The sequence below is a fragment of the Schistocerca americana genome, chromosome 5 (genome assembly GCF_021461395.2).
Source record: "Schistocerca americana isolate TAMUIC-IGC-003095 chromosome 5, iqSchAmer2.1, whole genome shotgun sequence".
NCBI classification, from domain to species: domain Eukaryota; kingdom Metazoa; phylum Arthropoda; class Insecta; order Orthoptera; family Acrididae; genus Schistocerca; species Schistocerca americana.
Genome location: NC_060123.1, coordinates 616,499,937 through 616,516,885, shown reverse-complemented (window position 1 = coordinate 616,516,885; position 16,949 = coordinate 616,499,937). Strand labels below are relative to the sequence as shown.

The window sequence follows — 16,949 nt, the reverse complement described above, 5'->3', positions numbered from 1 at the left end:
CAGTAAGTAATGCAACACATTTGTTTCTTGGCCAGTTTCGGTTGAAAAAATATGCAGTTTGTTATGGGACATCGTATAATACTCCTGCTTCATCCCCCATAGTTTCATGTAGTTACGATAGTTGGTGGCGCTACACGTAGCATTAAAAAGCCGTCTGTAACGGTGGTGCGATCGAAGCAGAGATTTGTCATTGACTTTCTCTTTCCGGAAAACCAAAATGTCGCAGATATTCGTAGGCGTTTGCAGAATTTGTATTCAGATTATGTAAAAGTGAATGGAATGATGTACAAACTGGCCATGAGACTGGAAACAGACATATGGTCATTAACGGAAAAAAGCCGCCCATACTGTCGCAGGCCAGCACCCAGCAGTATGATAGAAGCAGTGATGTAACTTCCTGAAAACCATCTGAAGATGAACCTGAAAAGATTCGACAACCGGTTCATGGCATTATGGAAAACTATTCAAAAAGTGAATGGTGGCAGTTTTATGTACTTACATTGAGTTAACATTCACAGGCTTTAGAATGTCCGTAATGGATAAGCATAACAGGCATGGAACACCAACCCAGAAAGGGGTGTCCAGCATTTGCACAACACAATGCATGCACGTTTGCATGCTTGCATTCAACAGTCTGCCATCTGATAAATGTACCAGCATTTCGCATTTTCAGTGTCGTATCTCGCACTCACATTAACCTGTGATCTTGAAATGTTTTTTCTTTTCTTTTTGAGTCCAGCCTGCGGACTGGTTTGATGCGGCCTGCCACGAACTTCTCTCGTGTGCCAACCTCTTCATTTCAGAGTATCACTTGGAACCTCAATAGTTTTTGCCCTCTACAGCTCCCTCTAGTACCATGGAAATCAGTCCCTGATGCCTTAACAGATGTCCTATCATCATGTCCCTTTTCCTTGCAGGTGTTTTCCACATACTCCTTTCATCTCCAATTCTTCACAGATCCTCCTCATTCCTCACGTTATCAGCCCATCTAGTTTTCAACATTCATCTACAACACCACTTCTCAAACGCTTCGATTCTCTTCTGTTCCGATTTTCCCACAGTCCATGTTTCACTACCATACAATGCTAGTAGTTGGGCAAGGCATTTCTGCCCCAAAGTACCGTTATCCAAGATGGCGGAAGGGTGGCGTCACACCAGGGGTGGCGTCAGCTCAGGGGTGGTGTCTACCCAAAGCACCTTTACCCAAGTTGGCGGCCGTCACATCAGCTGATGACGCAATTGACGTCACTCAAGATGGCTGCCATCACATTAGCTGATGACGCCAATACCGTCATCCAAGATGGTGGGAAAGAGTCACGCAACCGTTCTGGGATGTTTCAGTTTTGTAGGGAGGATAGGTCAATTGGGCAATCTCTACTAACATAAGAAAATGGCGTGAGAGAAAGGCCCGTTTGGCTGCCTCCACTAACCCTAGTCACTCGACTGCCACTTCCTCCTAGGAACTGGTGGGAAAGGGACTGTGGCTAAATAAATAGTTCAAAAACTAAGTAAAGTACACTCCCTCCTCTCTCCAGCAGCCCAGAACAGGCTGATTCCCTTTTCACACCAATTTTCCCTCCCCTCCAGACTGCTGGCAGGGTGGGTGTTTTGTATCAGCATAATAAATAAACTAGGTGACATCTATCCCTAAATAAATTGTTAAAGAAATAAATAAAGTACACTCATTCCTCTCTCCAGCAGCCCAGATCACTCTGATTCCATTTGCCGGCAGTTTTCCCCCTGGAGACAGCCGGTGGAATGAGGAGGCTGGGGGGGGGGGGGGGGACATGCCGCTAAGGAAAACACCTGATGCCATCATGCTCCTATGAACTGAGCTGCACAATCACGTGACCTGTCGAGGCACCCTGTAGCGGTGAACTCATGAACTAGGTCAGTCCTTTGGTCTGGTGGATTGGAGGTTGTTGTCTCGTGTGTGGTGAGAGTTTATACGTAGGTTTTATAAATGACTGACAATTCCAGCAGAGACAGATGTTTCCATTTGTTGTGTAATTCATCTTTAATGCAAAGCCTTTATTTAGAGGACTGTGTTCTTCCTCTTCATATGTTGAAGCATTAATGCTTGCTTCGATTCTTCATGCAGTGAGATGTGGATGTACTCCTCAACTGAATGGGTGCATGTAATACATCTAATGGAACCCCCCCCCCCCCCCCTGTCTGGCACCAACATCTCGCTAATTGAACACTGAGAGCTCAACAAAACACCGAACTAATACTGTAGGTAGATAATAAATTTAAACAAATTTATACAAATTTAGAAAACTTTATGCAAATTTAAACAACTTATATTATAATTGAATGGCATCATGACCAGCCTCCAGTGGGGACAGCACCATACTGTTTCCTCTCACCTGCAGGAGTAAGTTCCTAGAGTAAATTGCGAAATTCCCGCCCATTCTCCAAGAGGACGACGTGGTGAATAGACTTGGTGGTGGTACTGCCTCTAATTGTTTAAATAAAGACTTATATCCTGCACAAAATGCTCAAATGTGTGTGAAATCTTACGGGACTGAACTGCTAAAGTCATCAGTCCCTAAGCTTACACACTACTTAAGCTAAATTATCCTGAGGACGAACACACACACACATGCCGGAGGGAGGACTCAAACCTCCGCCGAGACTAGTTGCACAGTACATGATTGCAGCGCCCTAGACCGCTCGGCTAATCCCGCACGGCTTATGTCCAGCACAGGCCGAGTCATTTTCTCACCAATTCCTAGGAACTGGCGGCGATCGGTTGACTAAGGTTAGTGGAGGTAACGCAACTGTCCTTCCTGCCCCGCCATTTTGTTATATTAGTAGAGACAGCCCAATTGACCTATGTTCCCTACTAAATTCAAACTTCCAGCCACCTTGGATAATGGTACTTTGGGGTGACACTCCCCTGGGTTACACTACCTCTGGAGTTAAGCCCACCTTTTGCTATCATAGATACTAGTACTCTGGGGCAGAAACTGTTTTGCCCCACTACTAATGCTATGCTCCAAACGTATATTCTCAGAAATTTCTTTCTCAAATTCAGTGCTATGTTTAATACTAGAAGACTTATCTTGGCCAGGAATGCCCTCTTTGCCAGTGCAGGTCTGCTTTTCATGTCCACCTTGTTCCATCTATCATTGGTTATTTTGCTGCCTAGGTAGCAGGATTCCTTAACTTCGTAACCATCAATCCTGATGTTAAGTTTCTCGCTCTTCTCATATCTGCTACTTCTCATTACTTTCGTCTTTCTTCGATTTACTCTCAATCCGCATTCTGTACTCATTAGGCTGTCCACCCCATTCAGCAGATCATGTAATTTTTCACGTACGCTCAGGATTGCCATGTCATCATCGAATCGTATCATTGATATCCTTTCACCTTGAATTTTATTTCCACTCCTCAACCTTTCCTTTATTTCCATCATTGCTTCTTCGACGAACATATTGAGCAGCTGAGGGGAAAGACTACATACATGTCTTACATCCTTTTTAATGCGAGCATTTCGTTCTTGGTCGTCCACTCTTATTATTCCCTCTTGGATCTTCTACATCTTGCATATGACCCGTCTCTCCCTATAACTTACCCGTACTTTTCTCAGAATTTCGAACATCTTGCACCATTTTACATTGTCAAACACTTTTTCTAGGTCGACAAAACCTATGAACGTGTTTTGATTTTTCTTTAGTCTTGCTTCCATTACGAACCGCAGGGTCAGAATTGCCTCTCGAGTGTCTTTACCTTTTCTAAAAACCAAACTTATCATTTTCGTCATCTAACACATCCTCAATTTTCTTTTCCATTCTTCTGTATGTCATTCTTGTCAGCAACTTGGACGCATCAGCTGTTAAACTGATTGTGCGATAATTCTCGCACTTGTCAGCTCTTACAGTCTTCAGAATTGTATGGATGATATTTTTCCGAAAGTTAGACTCATACATTCTATATCCCATTGTGAATAGTCGTTTTGTTGCCACTTCCCCTAATGATTTTAGAAATTCTGATGGAATTTTATTGATCCCTTCTTCTTTATTTGATCTTAACTCCTCCCAAGCTCTCTTAAATTCTGATTCTAACACTGGATTTCCAATCTCTTCTAAATCGTCTCCTGTTTCTTCTTCTATCACATCAGACAAATGTTCCCCCTCATAGAGGCCTTCAATGTACTCTTTCCACCTATTCGCTCTCTCCTTTGCATTTAACAATGGAATTCCGGTAACACTCTTAATGTTGCCACCCTTGCTTTTAATTTCACCGAAGGTTCTTTTGACTTCCCTATATGCTGAGTCAGTCCTTCAAACTATCATTTCTTTTTCGATTTCTTCACATTTTTCATGCAGCCATTTCGTCTTAGCTTCCCTGCACTTCCTGTTTATTTTATTCCTCAGCGACTTGTATTTCTGTATTCCTGAATTTCACTCAACATTCTTGTACTTCCTCCTTTCATCGATCACCTAAAGTTTTTCTTCTGTTCTCCATGGTTTCGTTGCAGTTACCTTCTTTGAACCTATTTTTTTTTCTTTCTAGCTTCTGTGACTGCTCTTTCTAGAGATGTCCACTCCTCTTCAACTGTAGTGCCTACTGGACTATTCCTTATCGCTGTATCTACCGCCCTAAAGAACTTCAAGTGCATCTCGTCATTCCTTAGTACTTCTGTATCCCACTTCTTTGCGTATCGACTCTTGCGGACTAATCTCTTAATCTTCAGTCTCCTCTTCATCACTGCTACATTATGATCTGAGTATATATCTGCTCCTGGGTACGCCTTACAATCCAGCATCTGATTTCTGAATCTCTGTCTGACCATGATGTAATCTAACTGAAATCTTCCCGTATCACCTGGCCTTTTCCAAGTATACCTTCTCCTCTCGGGATTCTTGAACAAAGTATTCGCTGTTACTAGCTGAAATTTATCACCGAACTCAATTAGTCTTTCTCCTCTCTCATTCCTTGTACCAAGCCCATTTTCTCCTGTAACCTTTCCTCTAATCCTTTCCCTACAACTGTAGTCCAGTCCCCCATGACTATTAGATTTTCATCTCCCTTTGCCTACTACGTTACCCTTTCAGTATTCTCGTATACTTTCTCTACCTCTTCATCTTCAGCCTGCGACGTCGGCATGTATATCTGAACTTTCGTTGTCGGTGTTGGTTTGCTGTCGATTCTGATAAGAATACCCCTATCACTGAACTGTTACAGTAACGCACTTTCCTCCCTAGCTTCCTATTCATAACGAATCCTACTCCCGTTATACCATTTCCTGCTGCTGTGATATTACTCTATACGCATCTGACCAGAAATCCTTGTGTTCTTTCCATTTCACTTCAATGACCCATACTATATAGAATGAGCCTTTGCATTTGCCTTTTCAGATTTCTTAGCTTCCCTACCACATTCAAGCTTCTGAGGTTCCACTCCCCGACTCATAGAATACTATCCTTTCGTTGATTATTCAGTCATTTTCTCATGGTCACCTCCCCCTTGGCAGTCCCCTCCCGGAGATCCGAAAGGGGGAGTATTCAGGAATCTTTTGCCAATGGGGATATCATAATGATCCTTCTCAATTACAGGCCACATGTCCTGTGGATACACGATATGTTCTTTAATGTAGTGACTTCTATTGCCTTCTGCATCCTCATGCCATTGATCATTACTGATTCTTCCGCCTTTAGGGGCAGTTTCCAACCCCTAGGACAAGACAGTGCCCTGAATCTCCGTCCGCTCCTCCGCCCTCTTTGAAAAGGCCGTTGGCAGGATGAGGGTGACTTCTTACATACAAGTCTTCGACCACCAATGCTGATCATTATCATGTGTCAAAGACCCTACCTCTTTTTTTTCATTTTGTTCGATGCTGTTCGTTCCATATTGTCTATGCGGACGTCACGTGACACCCGTGGAAGTTCATCGTTAAGTCCTTTACTCAGTTTTTTGTTACGCAGAACAGCCAATCCTCTGACCGACGCGGTGAGCTACCGTGCCGGCGTGTATGTGTCGAGTCAGTTGGTCTAGCAGTAAGGCTCGTGCCTGGAAACTGAGAGGTCGTGGAATCGAATGACGCGGGGGTCAGTGATTTTCCAGTCTTTGTTTTAAGCTAGACTTCACCTCTCAACGTTGTAAAGAGTCATCAGAGACATCACGTGGTTCGGATGCCACGTCACGAGTAAACAGTAGTTTCCCTTTTCACGTTTGGATAGCTGGTGTACGTTAGAGACACGCAAATCGTCGAAGTGGCTTCCAATAGAAAGAACTGGACCAGGTCAATGAGCCACACGAAGCTGTTGTTGTTGTCCATATACGAGGGTCGTCCACAGAATAAGTTCCATTTCTGTTTCTATCCTCGGCAACATTACGATCGCAGTTCCGAGCATGCACGGCAGTTACTCAGACTCAAGGAGAAAACATGTACGCCATTTTCAGATCGCTGCTGCCGACGTGTGCTTTGTAGTGCCTCTTTATAACGTCAGCCGTAATTGAAAATGCCGCCGCGTGTGAAATCAGATCTGTAATTGGTATTCTAAACGCAAAGAAACTTAAACACAAGGAAATTCATCGACAAATCTGCGAGGTTTGCGGTCAGAATGCTATGAGTGATTCAATGGTGAAAAGACAGGTCGAAGGACATGATCAAGCGCATGATGAAGAATGAAGTGGACGCCCGTCTGTGGTTACTGATGAACTGGTTCACACAATTGAAGAGAAGATTAAGCACAACCGCAAGTTTACACTTAGTGCCCTTGCTGTGGAAGTTCCACAAATCTCACAATCACTAATTCACGAAATTGTTACTGAAGAACTGAAATTTCGAAAACTTTGCTGACGTTGTGTACCCAAAATTCTTACTGAAGAACACAAAAAACAACGGATGGGTAGCGTACTTCGGTTCTTGACACACTACAGTGAAGAAGGCGATGATTTTCCTTCTCGGATAGTCACGGGGGGTGAAACTTTGGTATCGTACGGCACCCCTGAAACAAAACGGCAATCAATGGAATGGAGGCGCACTTCATCCCCTACGAAGGTTAAGTCTAAGCAAATCTTGACACCTCGAAAAGTCATGTGCACCGTTTTTTGGGACAGAAAAGGCATTTTGCTGGTTGATTTCTTACCACGAGGCCGAACAATCAATGCACATGGTTACTGCGAGAGCATTAAGAAATTGCGCCGCACAAGACAGAACAAGCGCCGAGCATTGCTGTCAAAAGGTGTTGTTTTCTTTTTCACGATAATGTCCGACCTCACACGGCGAATGTGACCAAACAACTCTTACGGGAATTTCACTGGGACGCGTTTGATCATCCTCCGTACAGCCGGGTCCTCGCTCCTAGCGACTTTCATCTCTTCTTACACCTAAAATCAGTCCTTCAACTATGATGACGAGCTGAAAGAACATGTTACCACATGGTTGAATACACAGGCGGCAACCTTCTGTGAAGAAGGCATACAAAAACATGTGCCACGTTATGACAAGTGCCTACAAAATTTCGGAAGCTAGGGAGAAAAGTAGTTTAGCAGTTGCAGATTTTTGTATAATAAATATTTTTTTCTGTATCTGTACACGTTTGTTTTATATAACCAAACGGAACTTACTTCGCAATCGTCCTCTTTTTTAAACTGTAACCAGTGTTTGATATGTCACAAGGTGTGATTGCTAAGTGACTACCGTAGATGTTTCAGTTATTTCAGTTTGCAATCAGACCTTCCGTTTATTTTACAGCTACATGTAATATCACCGGTTTGCAGTTATTCTCTCCAGCACCATTACTGAAATAATCTTGACAGATAATCTTGACGTAAAGCCTTTGATTAGTTCAATATCTTCTGCTGATGGGTCGTATTTCCCATGTAATCAATAGAAACACAAAAATGGCCATAATATTTTCTAAACGAATTTAAAAATGAAATCTAGATGTATGAACATCGTCTTGAATGTACAAAGATTCTACACAGTATCTAATTGCTGTTTATCTAAGAAACAGCATTAACAATGGACAAGCAAACGGTGAAAGACGCGGATAAATGTAAATATCATTGATGTGATGTTGGCTGCCGTGGAGGGAAAGGTCAGTCAGGTGACTTGAGAGACTCTGGTGAGCATAAATTTAATGCGAAACCAGAGGATAAGGTTGTTTAGTATGAAACAGGAGAGCATTCAACATCAACAATGGTTCATTCTACACAGAATTTAAATGTCATTCCTGACCGCCTAACAGAGTACCACAAAGAGTATTGAAGGACCATCTGTACGGAACTGCTTGCGAGTGACAATTTTTTGTGGAAATCGTCAGGAGCGAAGAAACATGGGTTCATCACATTGAACAGGAAACAAAACCGTAATCCATGGAGTGAAGTAAAACCACATCTCCTCAGAAGAAAAAGTTCAAAACCGCACCTTCTGCCGATGAAATCACGACGACGTTCTTCTGGGACTCTGAAAGCGTTATTCTGTTTGATGTCGTCCCTCGTGGTGCAATGATTAACTTTAAAGTATATTACGTTGCCCACAGGAAACTGAAGAAACGACATCAGCGTGTTCGTCGCCACAAAAAGAAAACGAACTTCTCCTACTCAATGACAATGCAAGGTCTCATACAAGTCTGCACATCCGAGGGGATCTCTCTTTGGTACGGAGAAATGAAGATGGCACATTAGGTCACGCAGTATACCGTAAACCGACACACACGGACTTATACTTACAGGCCACCAGTTGTCACCATCCTTCTCAACGAAGTGGCGTACTTAGGACGTTGGTTCACAGGGCTCGAGCCATATCGGACTCAGACAGCTTATCTAATGAGCTACTCCATCTGCGTACCACTTTCCGACAAAATGGATATTCCGAACGGGATATTCGCCGTGACCTACACCCGAAGCGGGTTACTCAACGTGAGGAACTGGAAGAAGGCTAAGAACAAAGGGGAATGGTCATCAGGTCATACATCGGCGGTGTCTCTTCAAAAATAGGAAGATTATTGAAGAGGCATGAAGTTAAATGTGTCTTTCGTCCCCCGGCAAAACTCAGAGCTCTCTTGGGCTCATCTAAGGACAGCCTTGCCCAAAGAAGATCCGGTATTTGCGAGATTCCTTGTACCTGCGGTATGTCGTACATCGGACAAACTTGTCGCACTGTAGAAGAGAGATGTACTGAACACCGACGCTACACTCGTCTGAAGCAACCAGAGAAGTCTGCAGTGGTCGAGCATTGTCCCAGTACAGGCCATTCTATGAATTATCAACACATCAAAATTGTCGCGTCGACGAGTTCGTACTGGGACAGTGTTATTAAGGAAGCAGTGGAAATAGAGACACGGGCTTTCAGCTCAGTACAGCTTGGGACCCAACAGTGGCCATATTGATGTCGCATCGAGCAGAGAGGAGTACTATCGGTCATACGACGGATGACGATTCGCCAGCAACATAAATATTCTGTTGACAACGGGAGGATAGTCACGCGCCTACGCGGACGCGCATCTTTGCTTGCGGCTTCAGACAGAGGTCGCTGGGGCGGCCGATGGCAGCGCAGAGCAGCAGCGGCAGACTCCGCGCGTGCCCCGACGTCTTTCGTTCTTCATCTTGTAGGTAGCGTAGCTGTCCTTCCAGCTATCGGTTGATATCGTCGCTATTGGCCATTGAATTTGACGACTTCCAAGCATGCGCACTTCCTGCCTAAGATTGACATAAATAGGGGGCTCTAGTCATGCCTTATCCATCTCTCCACTGGATTGTACCCCGACCTGTGGAAGACTTCCCGTGTCCTGCTGTTCCCTAAACCTAACAAACCCCCTCCGATACCTCTTCCTATCGTCCAATCTGCCTCACCTCCGTGTTCAGTAAGGTCTTCGAGGCCATCCTCTCTCGCCGTATTCACCGCCACCTTAACCAGCATCGCCTCCTTCCTCTTACCCAGTGTGGCTTCCGGCCTTCCTTCTCCGCCGACGACCAGCTCCTTAATCTTACCAATCTTCTTTCCCTCCAACTTAACTCCCGTCGCTCCGCTATTTTTGTTTCCCTTGATCTCCAGAACGCCTATGACCGTGTCTGCCATCCTGGGCTCCTCTTCAAACTCCAGACCTATGCTCTCCCCATCAACTTCGTCCGTCTCGTTGCTTCCTTCCTCTCCCATCGTCCCTGCTATGTGACTATCCACAATTCCAACTCCCGTACTTTCTACCCCTCTGCTGGCGTGCACCAAGGTTCTGTCCTTTCCCCTGTCCTCTATCTCCTGTTCACTGCTGATATGCCCAAACCTCCCCCTCCTGTTCATCTTCACCAGTTCGCTGATGACACCGCCTCCCTAGCCCTTTATCCTACCCTTTAACGGTCCCAACGTACCCTCCAAACCAACCTTGACCAATTCACCGCTTGATGCAACCAGTGGTTCCTCTGTGTTATTCCCATCCAGTTGCCGCGCTTTTACAGTTGTGTCCCACCCTCTCTCCATCTCCACACCCTCCGTCTCCTTTCCCAACACCACTTCCACAGTCTACCCTTCCCGGATGATGAGCTTCGCCCTGACATCTACCCTTCCTACCAACTCTAACCCCATCTTCCTGCCTCCTACTCAGGGCTCCCTCTCCTCTCCCTCCCTCCTCCTGAGCGGCTTCCCCCTCCTACTCCCCCTCCATCTCTTGTGCCTCCTTTCAGTGTCTCAGCGCTCCCTCCTGCCCTGTCTTCCCTCTTCCTCTCCCACCCCACGTGTCTCCTGCTTCCTCATGAACCCACTGATGCCCCTCCTCTCTTCATGCCGCCACTTCCCCAGCTGTCCCATGCTCTCTCCTCCTTTTCCATCCTCTCTGACTTTTCCCTCGGCAGGTCCCACCTGGCAGTTTTATTTTTCGTCGTGCATGCCAATTCAGCGTCTTCTCTGTGTTTTAAGAATCGCCAACTGTGTTTTTTCTGGTAACTTTTTTAACTGTCCCAGATGAACGTCTCCATGTCAGTGTATTTTTACCTCCATTTTCTCCCCTTACTCTGTTTTGTGTTCCCCTGTTATGAATAAAAACTCTGTACTCCAGGGGGGAGGCAAGTGCTCCCCTCTTGGCGCCTTCCATCTTCAGTCACCTATGCTACTAATTTTCAATTTTTTAAACAACCATATACCAAGCACAGTGAACGGTGAACGAGTACAAATGAACGGTTCCCAAAAAAGAGCGATCACCAGTGAACTAGTTCTCAAGAATGAACGACTTTGCGCATCTATAGTGGAACGGCCACATTTACTGGGGGATTAACTGGAAGATTCTTCTGGAAGTTTGGTTCAGTCCACGATGAAGATAAGTTATTAAACTGACTAGTACTTGAGTATTGCTTCCCAGGGTGGGACCATTACGAGGAAGATACAGGAATGAAGGAAAACAGAAATGAGAGCAAGAGTAGAAAGAGGGAAAATGTCACGAAGATGGTCCTGCACCGCAAGCTGAAGACGCAACAAGGGAGACATTGTGAGTCATGGAGACGTTTCCTGATATACTTACGAGACGCTACGTTTATCTCGTGATAAGACCATAAGGTTAGATCAAAGAGCTTTAAGCTCGCCCGGGGGCTCATTAGGTGTCGACCTTTCAGCACTCCTTTCGCAACTGCATCAGAAATGGCAGAAGTAATCGTGCACCGTGAGGGTGGTTGCGGACCATAGATGTAGATGTAGATTTATTTCACTGTTATATTTCATATTACCCGCATCGTGAAACCTTAGGTAAATACATTTTGTAGTCCATAGCTCGTACTGAATATATTGTCCGCTCAAAAATATTTATAAGCTACAATTTTTATACCACAAGACATGTGATATTATTTACATAAAAATGTGCGAAAAAAATTTCTATAGTACTTTACAGTAATATTTAAATTTACATTCTGGATGAAAAATTCCAAAATACATGTGTATACTCTATAACACTCCAGTTGCTATTTAAATAAGAAAAGCAAATACGTATCAACATTCATTGCTGCTTCCGTGATAACAACAGCCTATTTTCATTACTGCATTGTTACAGTTTTGTGTGTAAGCATTTCTGCGGACTTTATTACATGTTTTAGAAATTAATTTTTAGTACCGAACGACAATACCTACGACGATGTCATCAGAGCTGAACATAGAGTAAATATCTCTGGAGTGAGCATTGCGTTCTGCGCATGTTGTCAACATTAAACCAGGATTGTCACGCGTTTTCGGGACTTCGCTGTGCGTGTGTGCTTTCTGCAGCGTTTGAAGTTTATAATATCAAGAGTTTTTTTTGTGTTGTTGATAGAGTAACAACGAGGGTGCATTACTGTTGTTGCTACGGATGCAAAGAAAAATATGTGAAAGGAGGGATAGTAACTTTTCATGGGTACATACCATGTAGCTCTAATTATAGTTATCATATTAGTAAGCGACACTGTAAATGCTTAAAAATTTCGAGACGCCTTATAATTAAGGCTTGATTCAGTAGACCTATTTTTCTACGGTTTTATGACTATAAAACAGATATCGGCTCGTACAAAAGCTTACAAACAATCGCTTCCTCTCGTAAATTTGCTAGTGGAACAGGAAAGGGAAAGGTTAGTTGTTTCAGTAAGTACTATCCTCCATGCATTTATCAGTGACTTGTCGATTATGTATATACATTACTCAGTGTACTATTTATTTAATAAACGGGGGGCAAGTACTTCAAATGCGTTAAAAATATCCCTCAAAGTGCCACCAGTAAGAAAAATTGTGCTTTAGGTCGCAAAAACGATTATCACTGCAAAAATGTACGTCAGGCTCTGTAACACTATAAAGTGCCGTATCATAGTGAAAACTACCAAAAATCGAGTGCATCTGAACTATGACACCTATCGCAAAGAAGCAGAATGTAACATCACTTGCCCTTAAAAGTTACGTAGCTGGTTTATTCCCGGTATCAAATGGATACTGTTAAAATGTCTGCGCAACATATAAAAATAATCCACGACACGTACGAAAAGAATCCGTCTGTACTAGGGATGTAGTGACGTTCTAAATATACAGGGCGCTATACGGACAAACACACGATGTCCCGAGATCACGTGACCAGGCCGGCAATGTATGTTGACAACACAAAATCTGTTCTGCGCATGTGAATGCTCACTCCAGAGATATTTACTCTATGGAGCTGAAACACGATCTGTGATTGGACAAAGATGTTGCAGGAAATCGATCGTGTTCTTTCCACGGGAAACGCCCTAGCATTTGTCTCAACGAAAATCGTGGTTAAGATAAAGCTAACCGCCGGATGCAGTGCTTCCGTTGCACCACCGGTCGATGTTAATTTCAGTGCCCCTATCATTCCCTCGGCGATTAGTTCTTACTTGCTGTTTAGCTGCGAACAACTCTGTGAGGAAGAGATGCGGTATTCGCAGGCCGGTTTGCGCCAATGACATTTGGTTAGCCAGTTGATCAGCTGAGCTCCCTGTACTACTAATCGCCTAACGGTCACCCGATCCCACGGGCAGGTTGCTTGACTAACGGCTAACAACAGCAACAAATTTTATTTCGTATAATCATTGACAGAATTTAAAAATTTAAAATGCTGTCGTTACTTATTCATAAAGAAGTATAATTCTACGTTAAACGATTAACACAGTAAGACATGTATTACAATTAGAAATTCTGTATGTACTTGAGGGAGCGTGCAAATCGTATAGGCGATATTTATCCAATATTTGAGCATGAGAGAAGTTACCCAACTCTAAAAGTCTTTGCATATGATTTCAAGCCTTTTAGAAATTTCTGCTTGCTAACACCCAGCACAGAATACTGAAACGAAAAAAGGTTTTGTAGTTTACTATATTGTCGCAGTTTATGCAGTGAAAGTTCAACATCAAGAGTGACGGTTTCATTTATTATTTCTTTACTACTAACTTTCTTCAACACTCATTTTTGGGAAATATCCACATATGTCAATGAATATACCTACAAAATTACGCAGCTGTACGACACGTAATTCATAAGTTATGACACAACAAACATTGAGATGTGTAAGAAACTAGCTTTTCGTGAAACGGAGCGCAATTCTTTGAAGAGTCGGGTTCTAAGTTACTGCTAGCTATTGAAATCTACTTCCTCTCTTTAATTTCTGTTTGACTGGTGAAAAATTTCTTCGTTTCGGTGCCATTAAATCTACACACTTTCAATATGTAAGAGTTAATTGTAATTACCTTTAGTGCACTAACGGGAGACACGATTAATATTGGTACATGCTACAAACGTAATCATAAAAGTGCGTAAAAACGCAGCGCATACATTTGCTGCTCTGTATGAAACGATGGTCCATTGATTCTTCTAACGGAAAACTATATCTTCCGTCTCAATGACAGGAAAAATGTGGTTATTGTACTATACAGCTCTAACAATCTGATGACTATTACCAAAGGATATTGAAGTAATAAACAGCGATACTAAGTCTTTAATTTCAGAAATCCAATTTTAGTATGAACATGACAACACACATACGTGTTTCTCAAATCTGAAGATTAATATGACCAGAATGTACTTGTTAATTTACAGACTTTAGTAGCGTTGACTGAATAACTCTGAAAAATATATATCACTGAAGTTTATGTTTCAGTCATCGTAAAGAAAATCTTTGCTTGACCTCAAACAGTAAATACTCTGCCTCACACCAAAGGAGCGGGAATAAAAACGTTGTTTAGCATTACGTTACTGTCATTACTGATAAATTCGTCGTAGGAAATCATATGTGTTTTAACAATGGCCTCGGAGGTACGTATTATTTAATTAGAGTTCTAATACAGACATTTAACGAGCGAGTAATCTGTCTTAGTTAAAAATAATCGTTAAAGAGGTATTCGTTGTTCTATTTATCCGTATGTCATTTTACGGCACAATCTGCGAAGGCATGTATTATATTTTTATTTAACCATTGTTAACTTCGTTGACTGTTGAATTTATTGTGACATTTATTAGGGCAGACAAGATACGAATAAGCAGCTACCTCTGTACTAGTCCATAAGAAGTTAGTAATAATCGAAAAAATGAAATGCATGTCAAGAATTCGTTTTCGTAAAATGGTTTTACTTTTAAAGCAGTCAACATGAAAGTAGAATAGAGAGTAATTCGAGATTATCGCCCGTAAATACAATTCTGAAACACATGGCATGGTGTCTAGCGTACGCCACATGATATTTAACGGTCAGTTTTGTTTCACAGTGCTGTTTTTATTGCTTTCTCTGACAGTTGTCCTTAATATAAACATTGAATGAAGAGAATGCTACACGCTTGCTTGGTTCCGAATTATTTTCTAAGCAGCAGGTGTAATAGACAGCTCACGAGTTCCCATAAATGGAAATTTTCAATTAACCCATCTTCCTCAGAAGGACAAGAAATAAATTTCACATCAGCAATCAGTCAGTAAAGCTATCTCCACGTGAAATGTGTAGGCAACGATCTGCACGTCCATATGTAAAAGTTAAGGCCCCCAGAATCAGGGGCTTGTCACATCAGTAAAAACAATCTCATAAAATACCAGACCATATAAGAGCTACGTGCCGACGTACAGACAGTCGGTGACACATTTCATGTGGAGATAGGTTTACTTACTGATTGCTAATGTGAAGTTTGTTTCTTGTCCTTCTGAGGAACACGGGTTTAAACCTGTTGTAACCACGGAAAAGGTTAACTGGAAACCTCCATTCTTTGCAACTGGTTGGCTGTCTATTACACCTGCTGTTCTGTAATCGTTGCCGCAGTGCAGCCATGTTCAAAATATGATTTTAGAAGTTTGAATTTCCTACACTTGACATTACGCCACCCTTGTGACAGCTAATTACAATGTATTTTAACCTGATTTATGACGTATTAGCCAGAAATTAATAGGCAACAATACCAATATTACTACCGTATACAACAGTGTCTTACATTACAGTTGGTAACAGTCATGCTTGACTAAATGCCAAAAATTTGAAAATAACAAAACTGCAGAAGTTTTGATCTTTTGTCACAGTCCTTGGTGGGTAAGGATGATCGATTTGGTAATTTCAAAGAATGATTGCCTATCGAAGTCGCGGGGTCCAAACGATACATATAGAATGTGCGATTGTAAATCGATCATGCGACTGGTGGTGGGCGTTATGATCAATTATGTGTGATCATCATTTTTATCTGTTTTCCGTCCTTCCCTTAGTTACTCAAATTTACATACCTCTACGAATTATTTATTAGTCGCTAGGGAAACTCAGACGATTTATGTCGGTAGTGAGTGGGATGTCTGGTGTTCTTGACGTTTCTTCGGCGAATTCTCACACGTAGAAAAATCTAATTCCGTGCTTATACAGCGTAGAAAATTGTTACACATTTTGTCGCAAATATGAAGTACTACCGGACGAGGAAAGGAGAGACCGCGTATACTGTGGTGATGCGAAGTCTGTTAAACATTGTAAGAAGAGTTTCGATGCTGAAATACCGTTACAATTTCACTGCGGACAGTGCGGAAAACGAACCGAGTATCAGGGAGAATACATGGTACGACTCTTCCAAATTATCCATCCAGACCCGCGTGAGTCTTCTATCTTGCTGGATTCGAGACTGCACATTGCAAGTAACAGCATCGGAAACTGACTTATCTGCTACAACCGTGTGCGACTATTTCGGGTTTTTCCGAGAAGTGTGTTATGTGGTAGTGACTAAAGACAGTGTACCTATTGGTGGACCGAGTGAAGTTGTTGAATGGGACGAATCTCACATAGCAAGGAGGAAGAAGCAGAGAGGACGACCTTCAAAGCGCGAAATTGATCATATTTGGGTATTCGGTGGATTAGATCGGGAGTCCCGGAAGTGTTTCGTTGTCACAGTATTGTCCACAGACGAGGTAACTTTAGTGCGTCTGATAAAGCACTTCATACTGCCTTGTAGTAAAATCATTACAGTCAGGTTTCAGTCCTGCAAGACACTAAAAGCAGAAGGATTCGACCACGAGTTCGTCAACCACTCTGTA

General features: G+C 42.7%; 1 protein-coding gene across 1 annotated transcript in view; it reads left to right on the top strand.

The window, feature by feature from the left end:
• Positions 1-14,707: 14,707 nt before the first annotated feature.
• The window catches only part of LOC124616591 (cell cycle control protein 50A-like), an 87,835-nt gene continuing 85,593 nt past the window's right edge, over positions 14,708-16,949 (top strand). The window contains exon 1 of the mRNA XM_047144912.1: positions 14,708-14,719. Coding sequence (XP_047000868.1) covers positions 14,708-14,719 — 12 coding nt within the window. The remainder of the gene's footprint in view (positions 14,720-16,949) is intronic.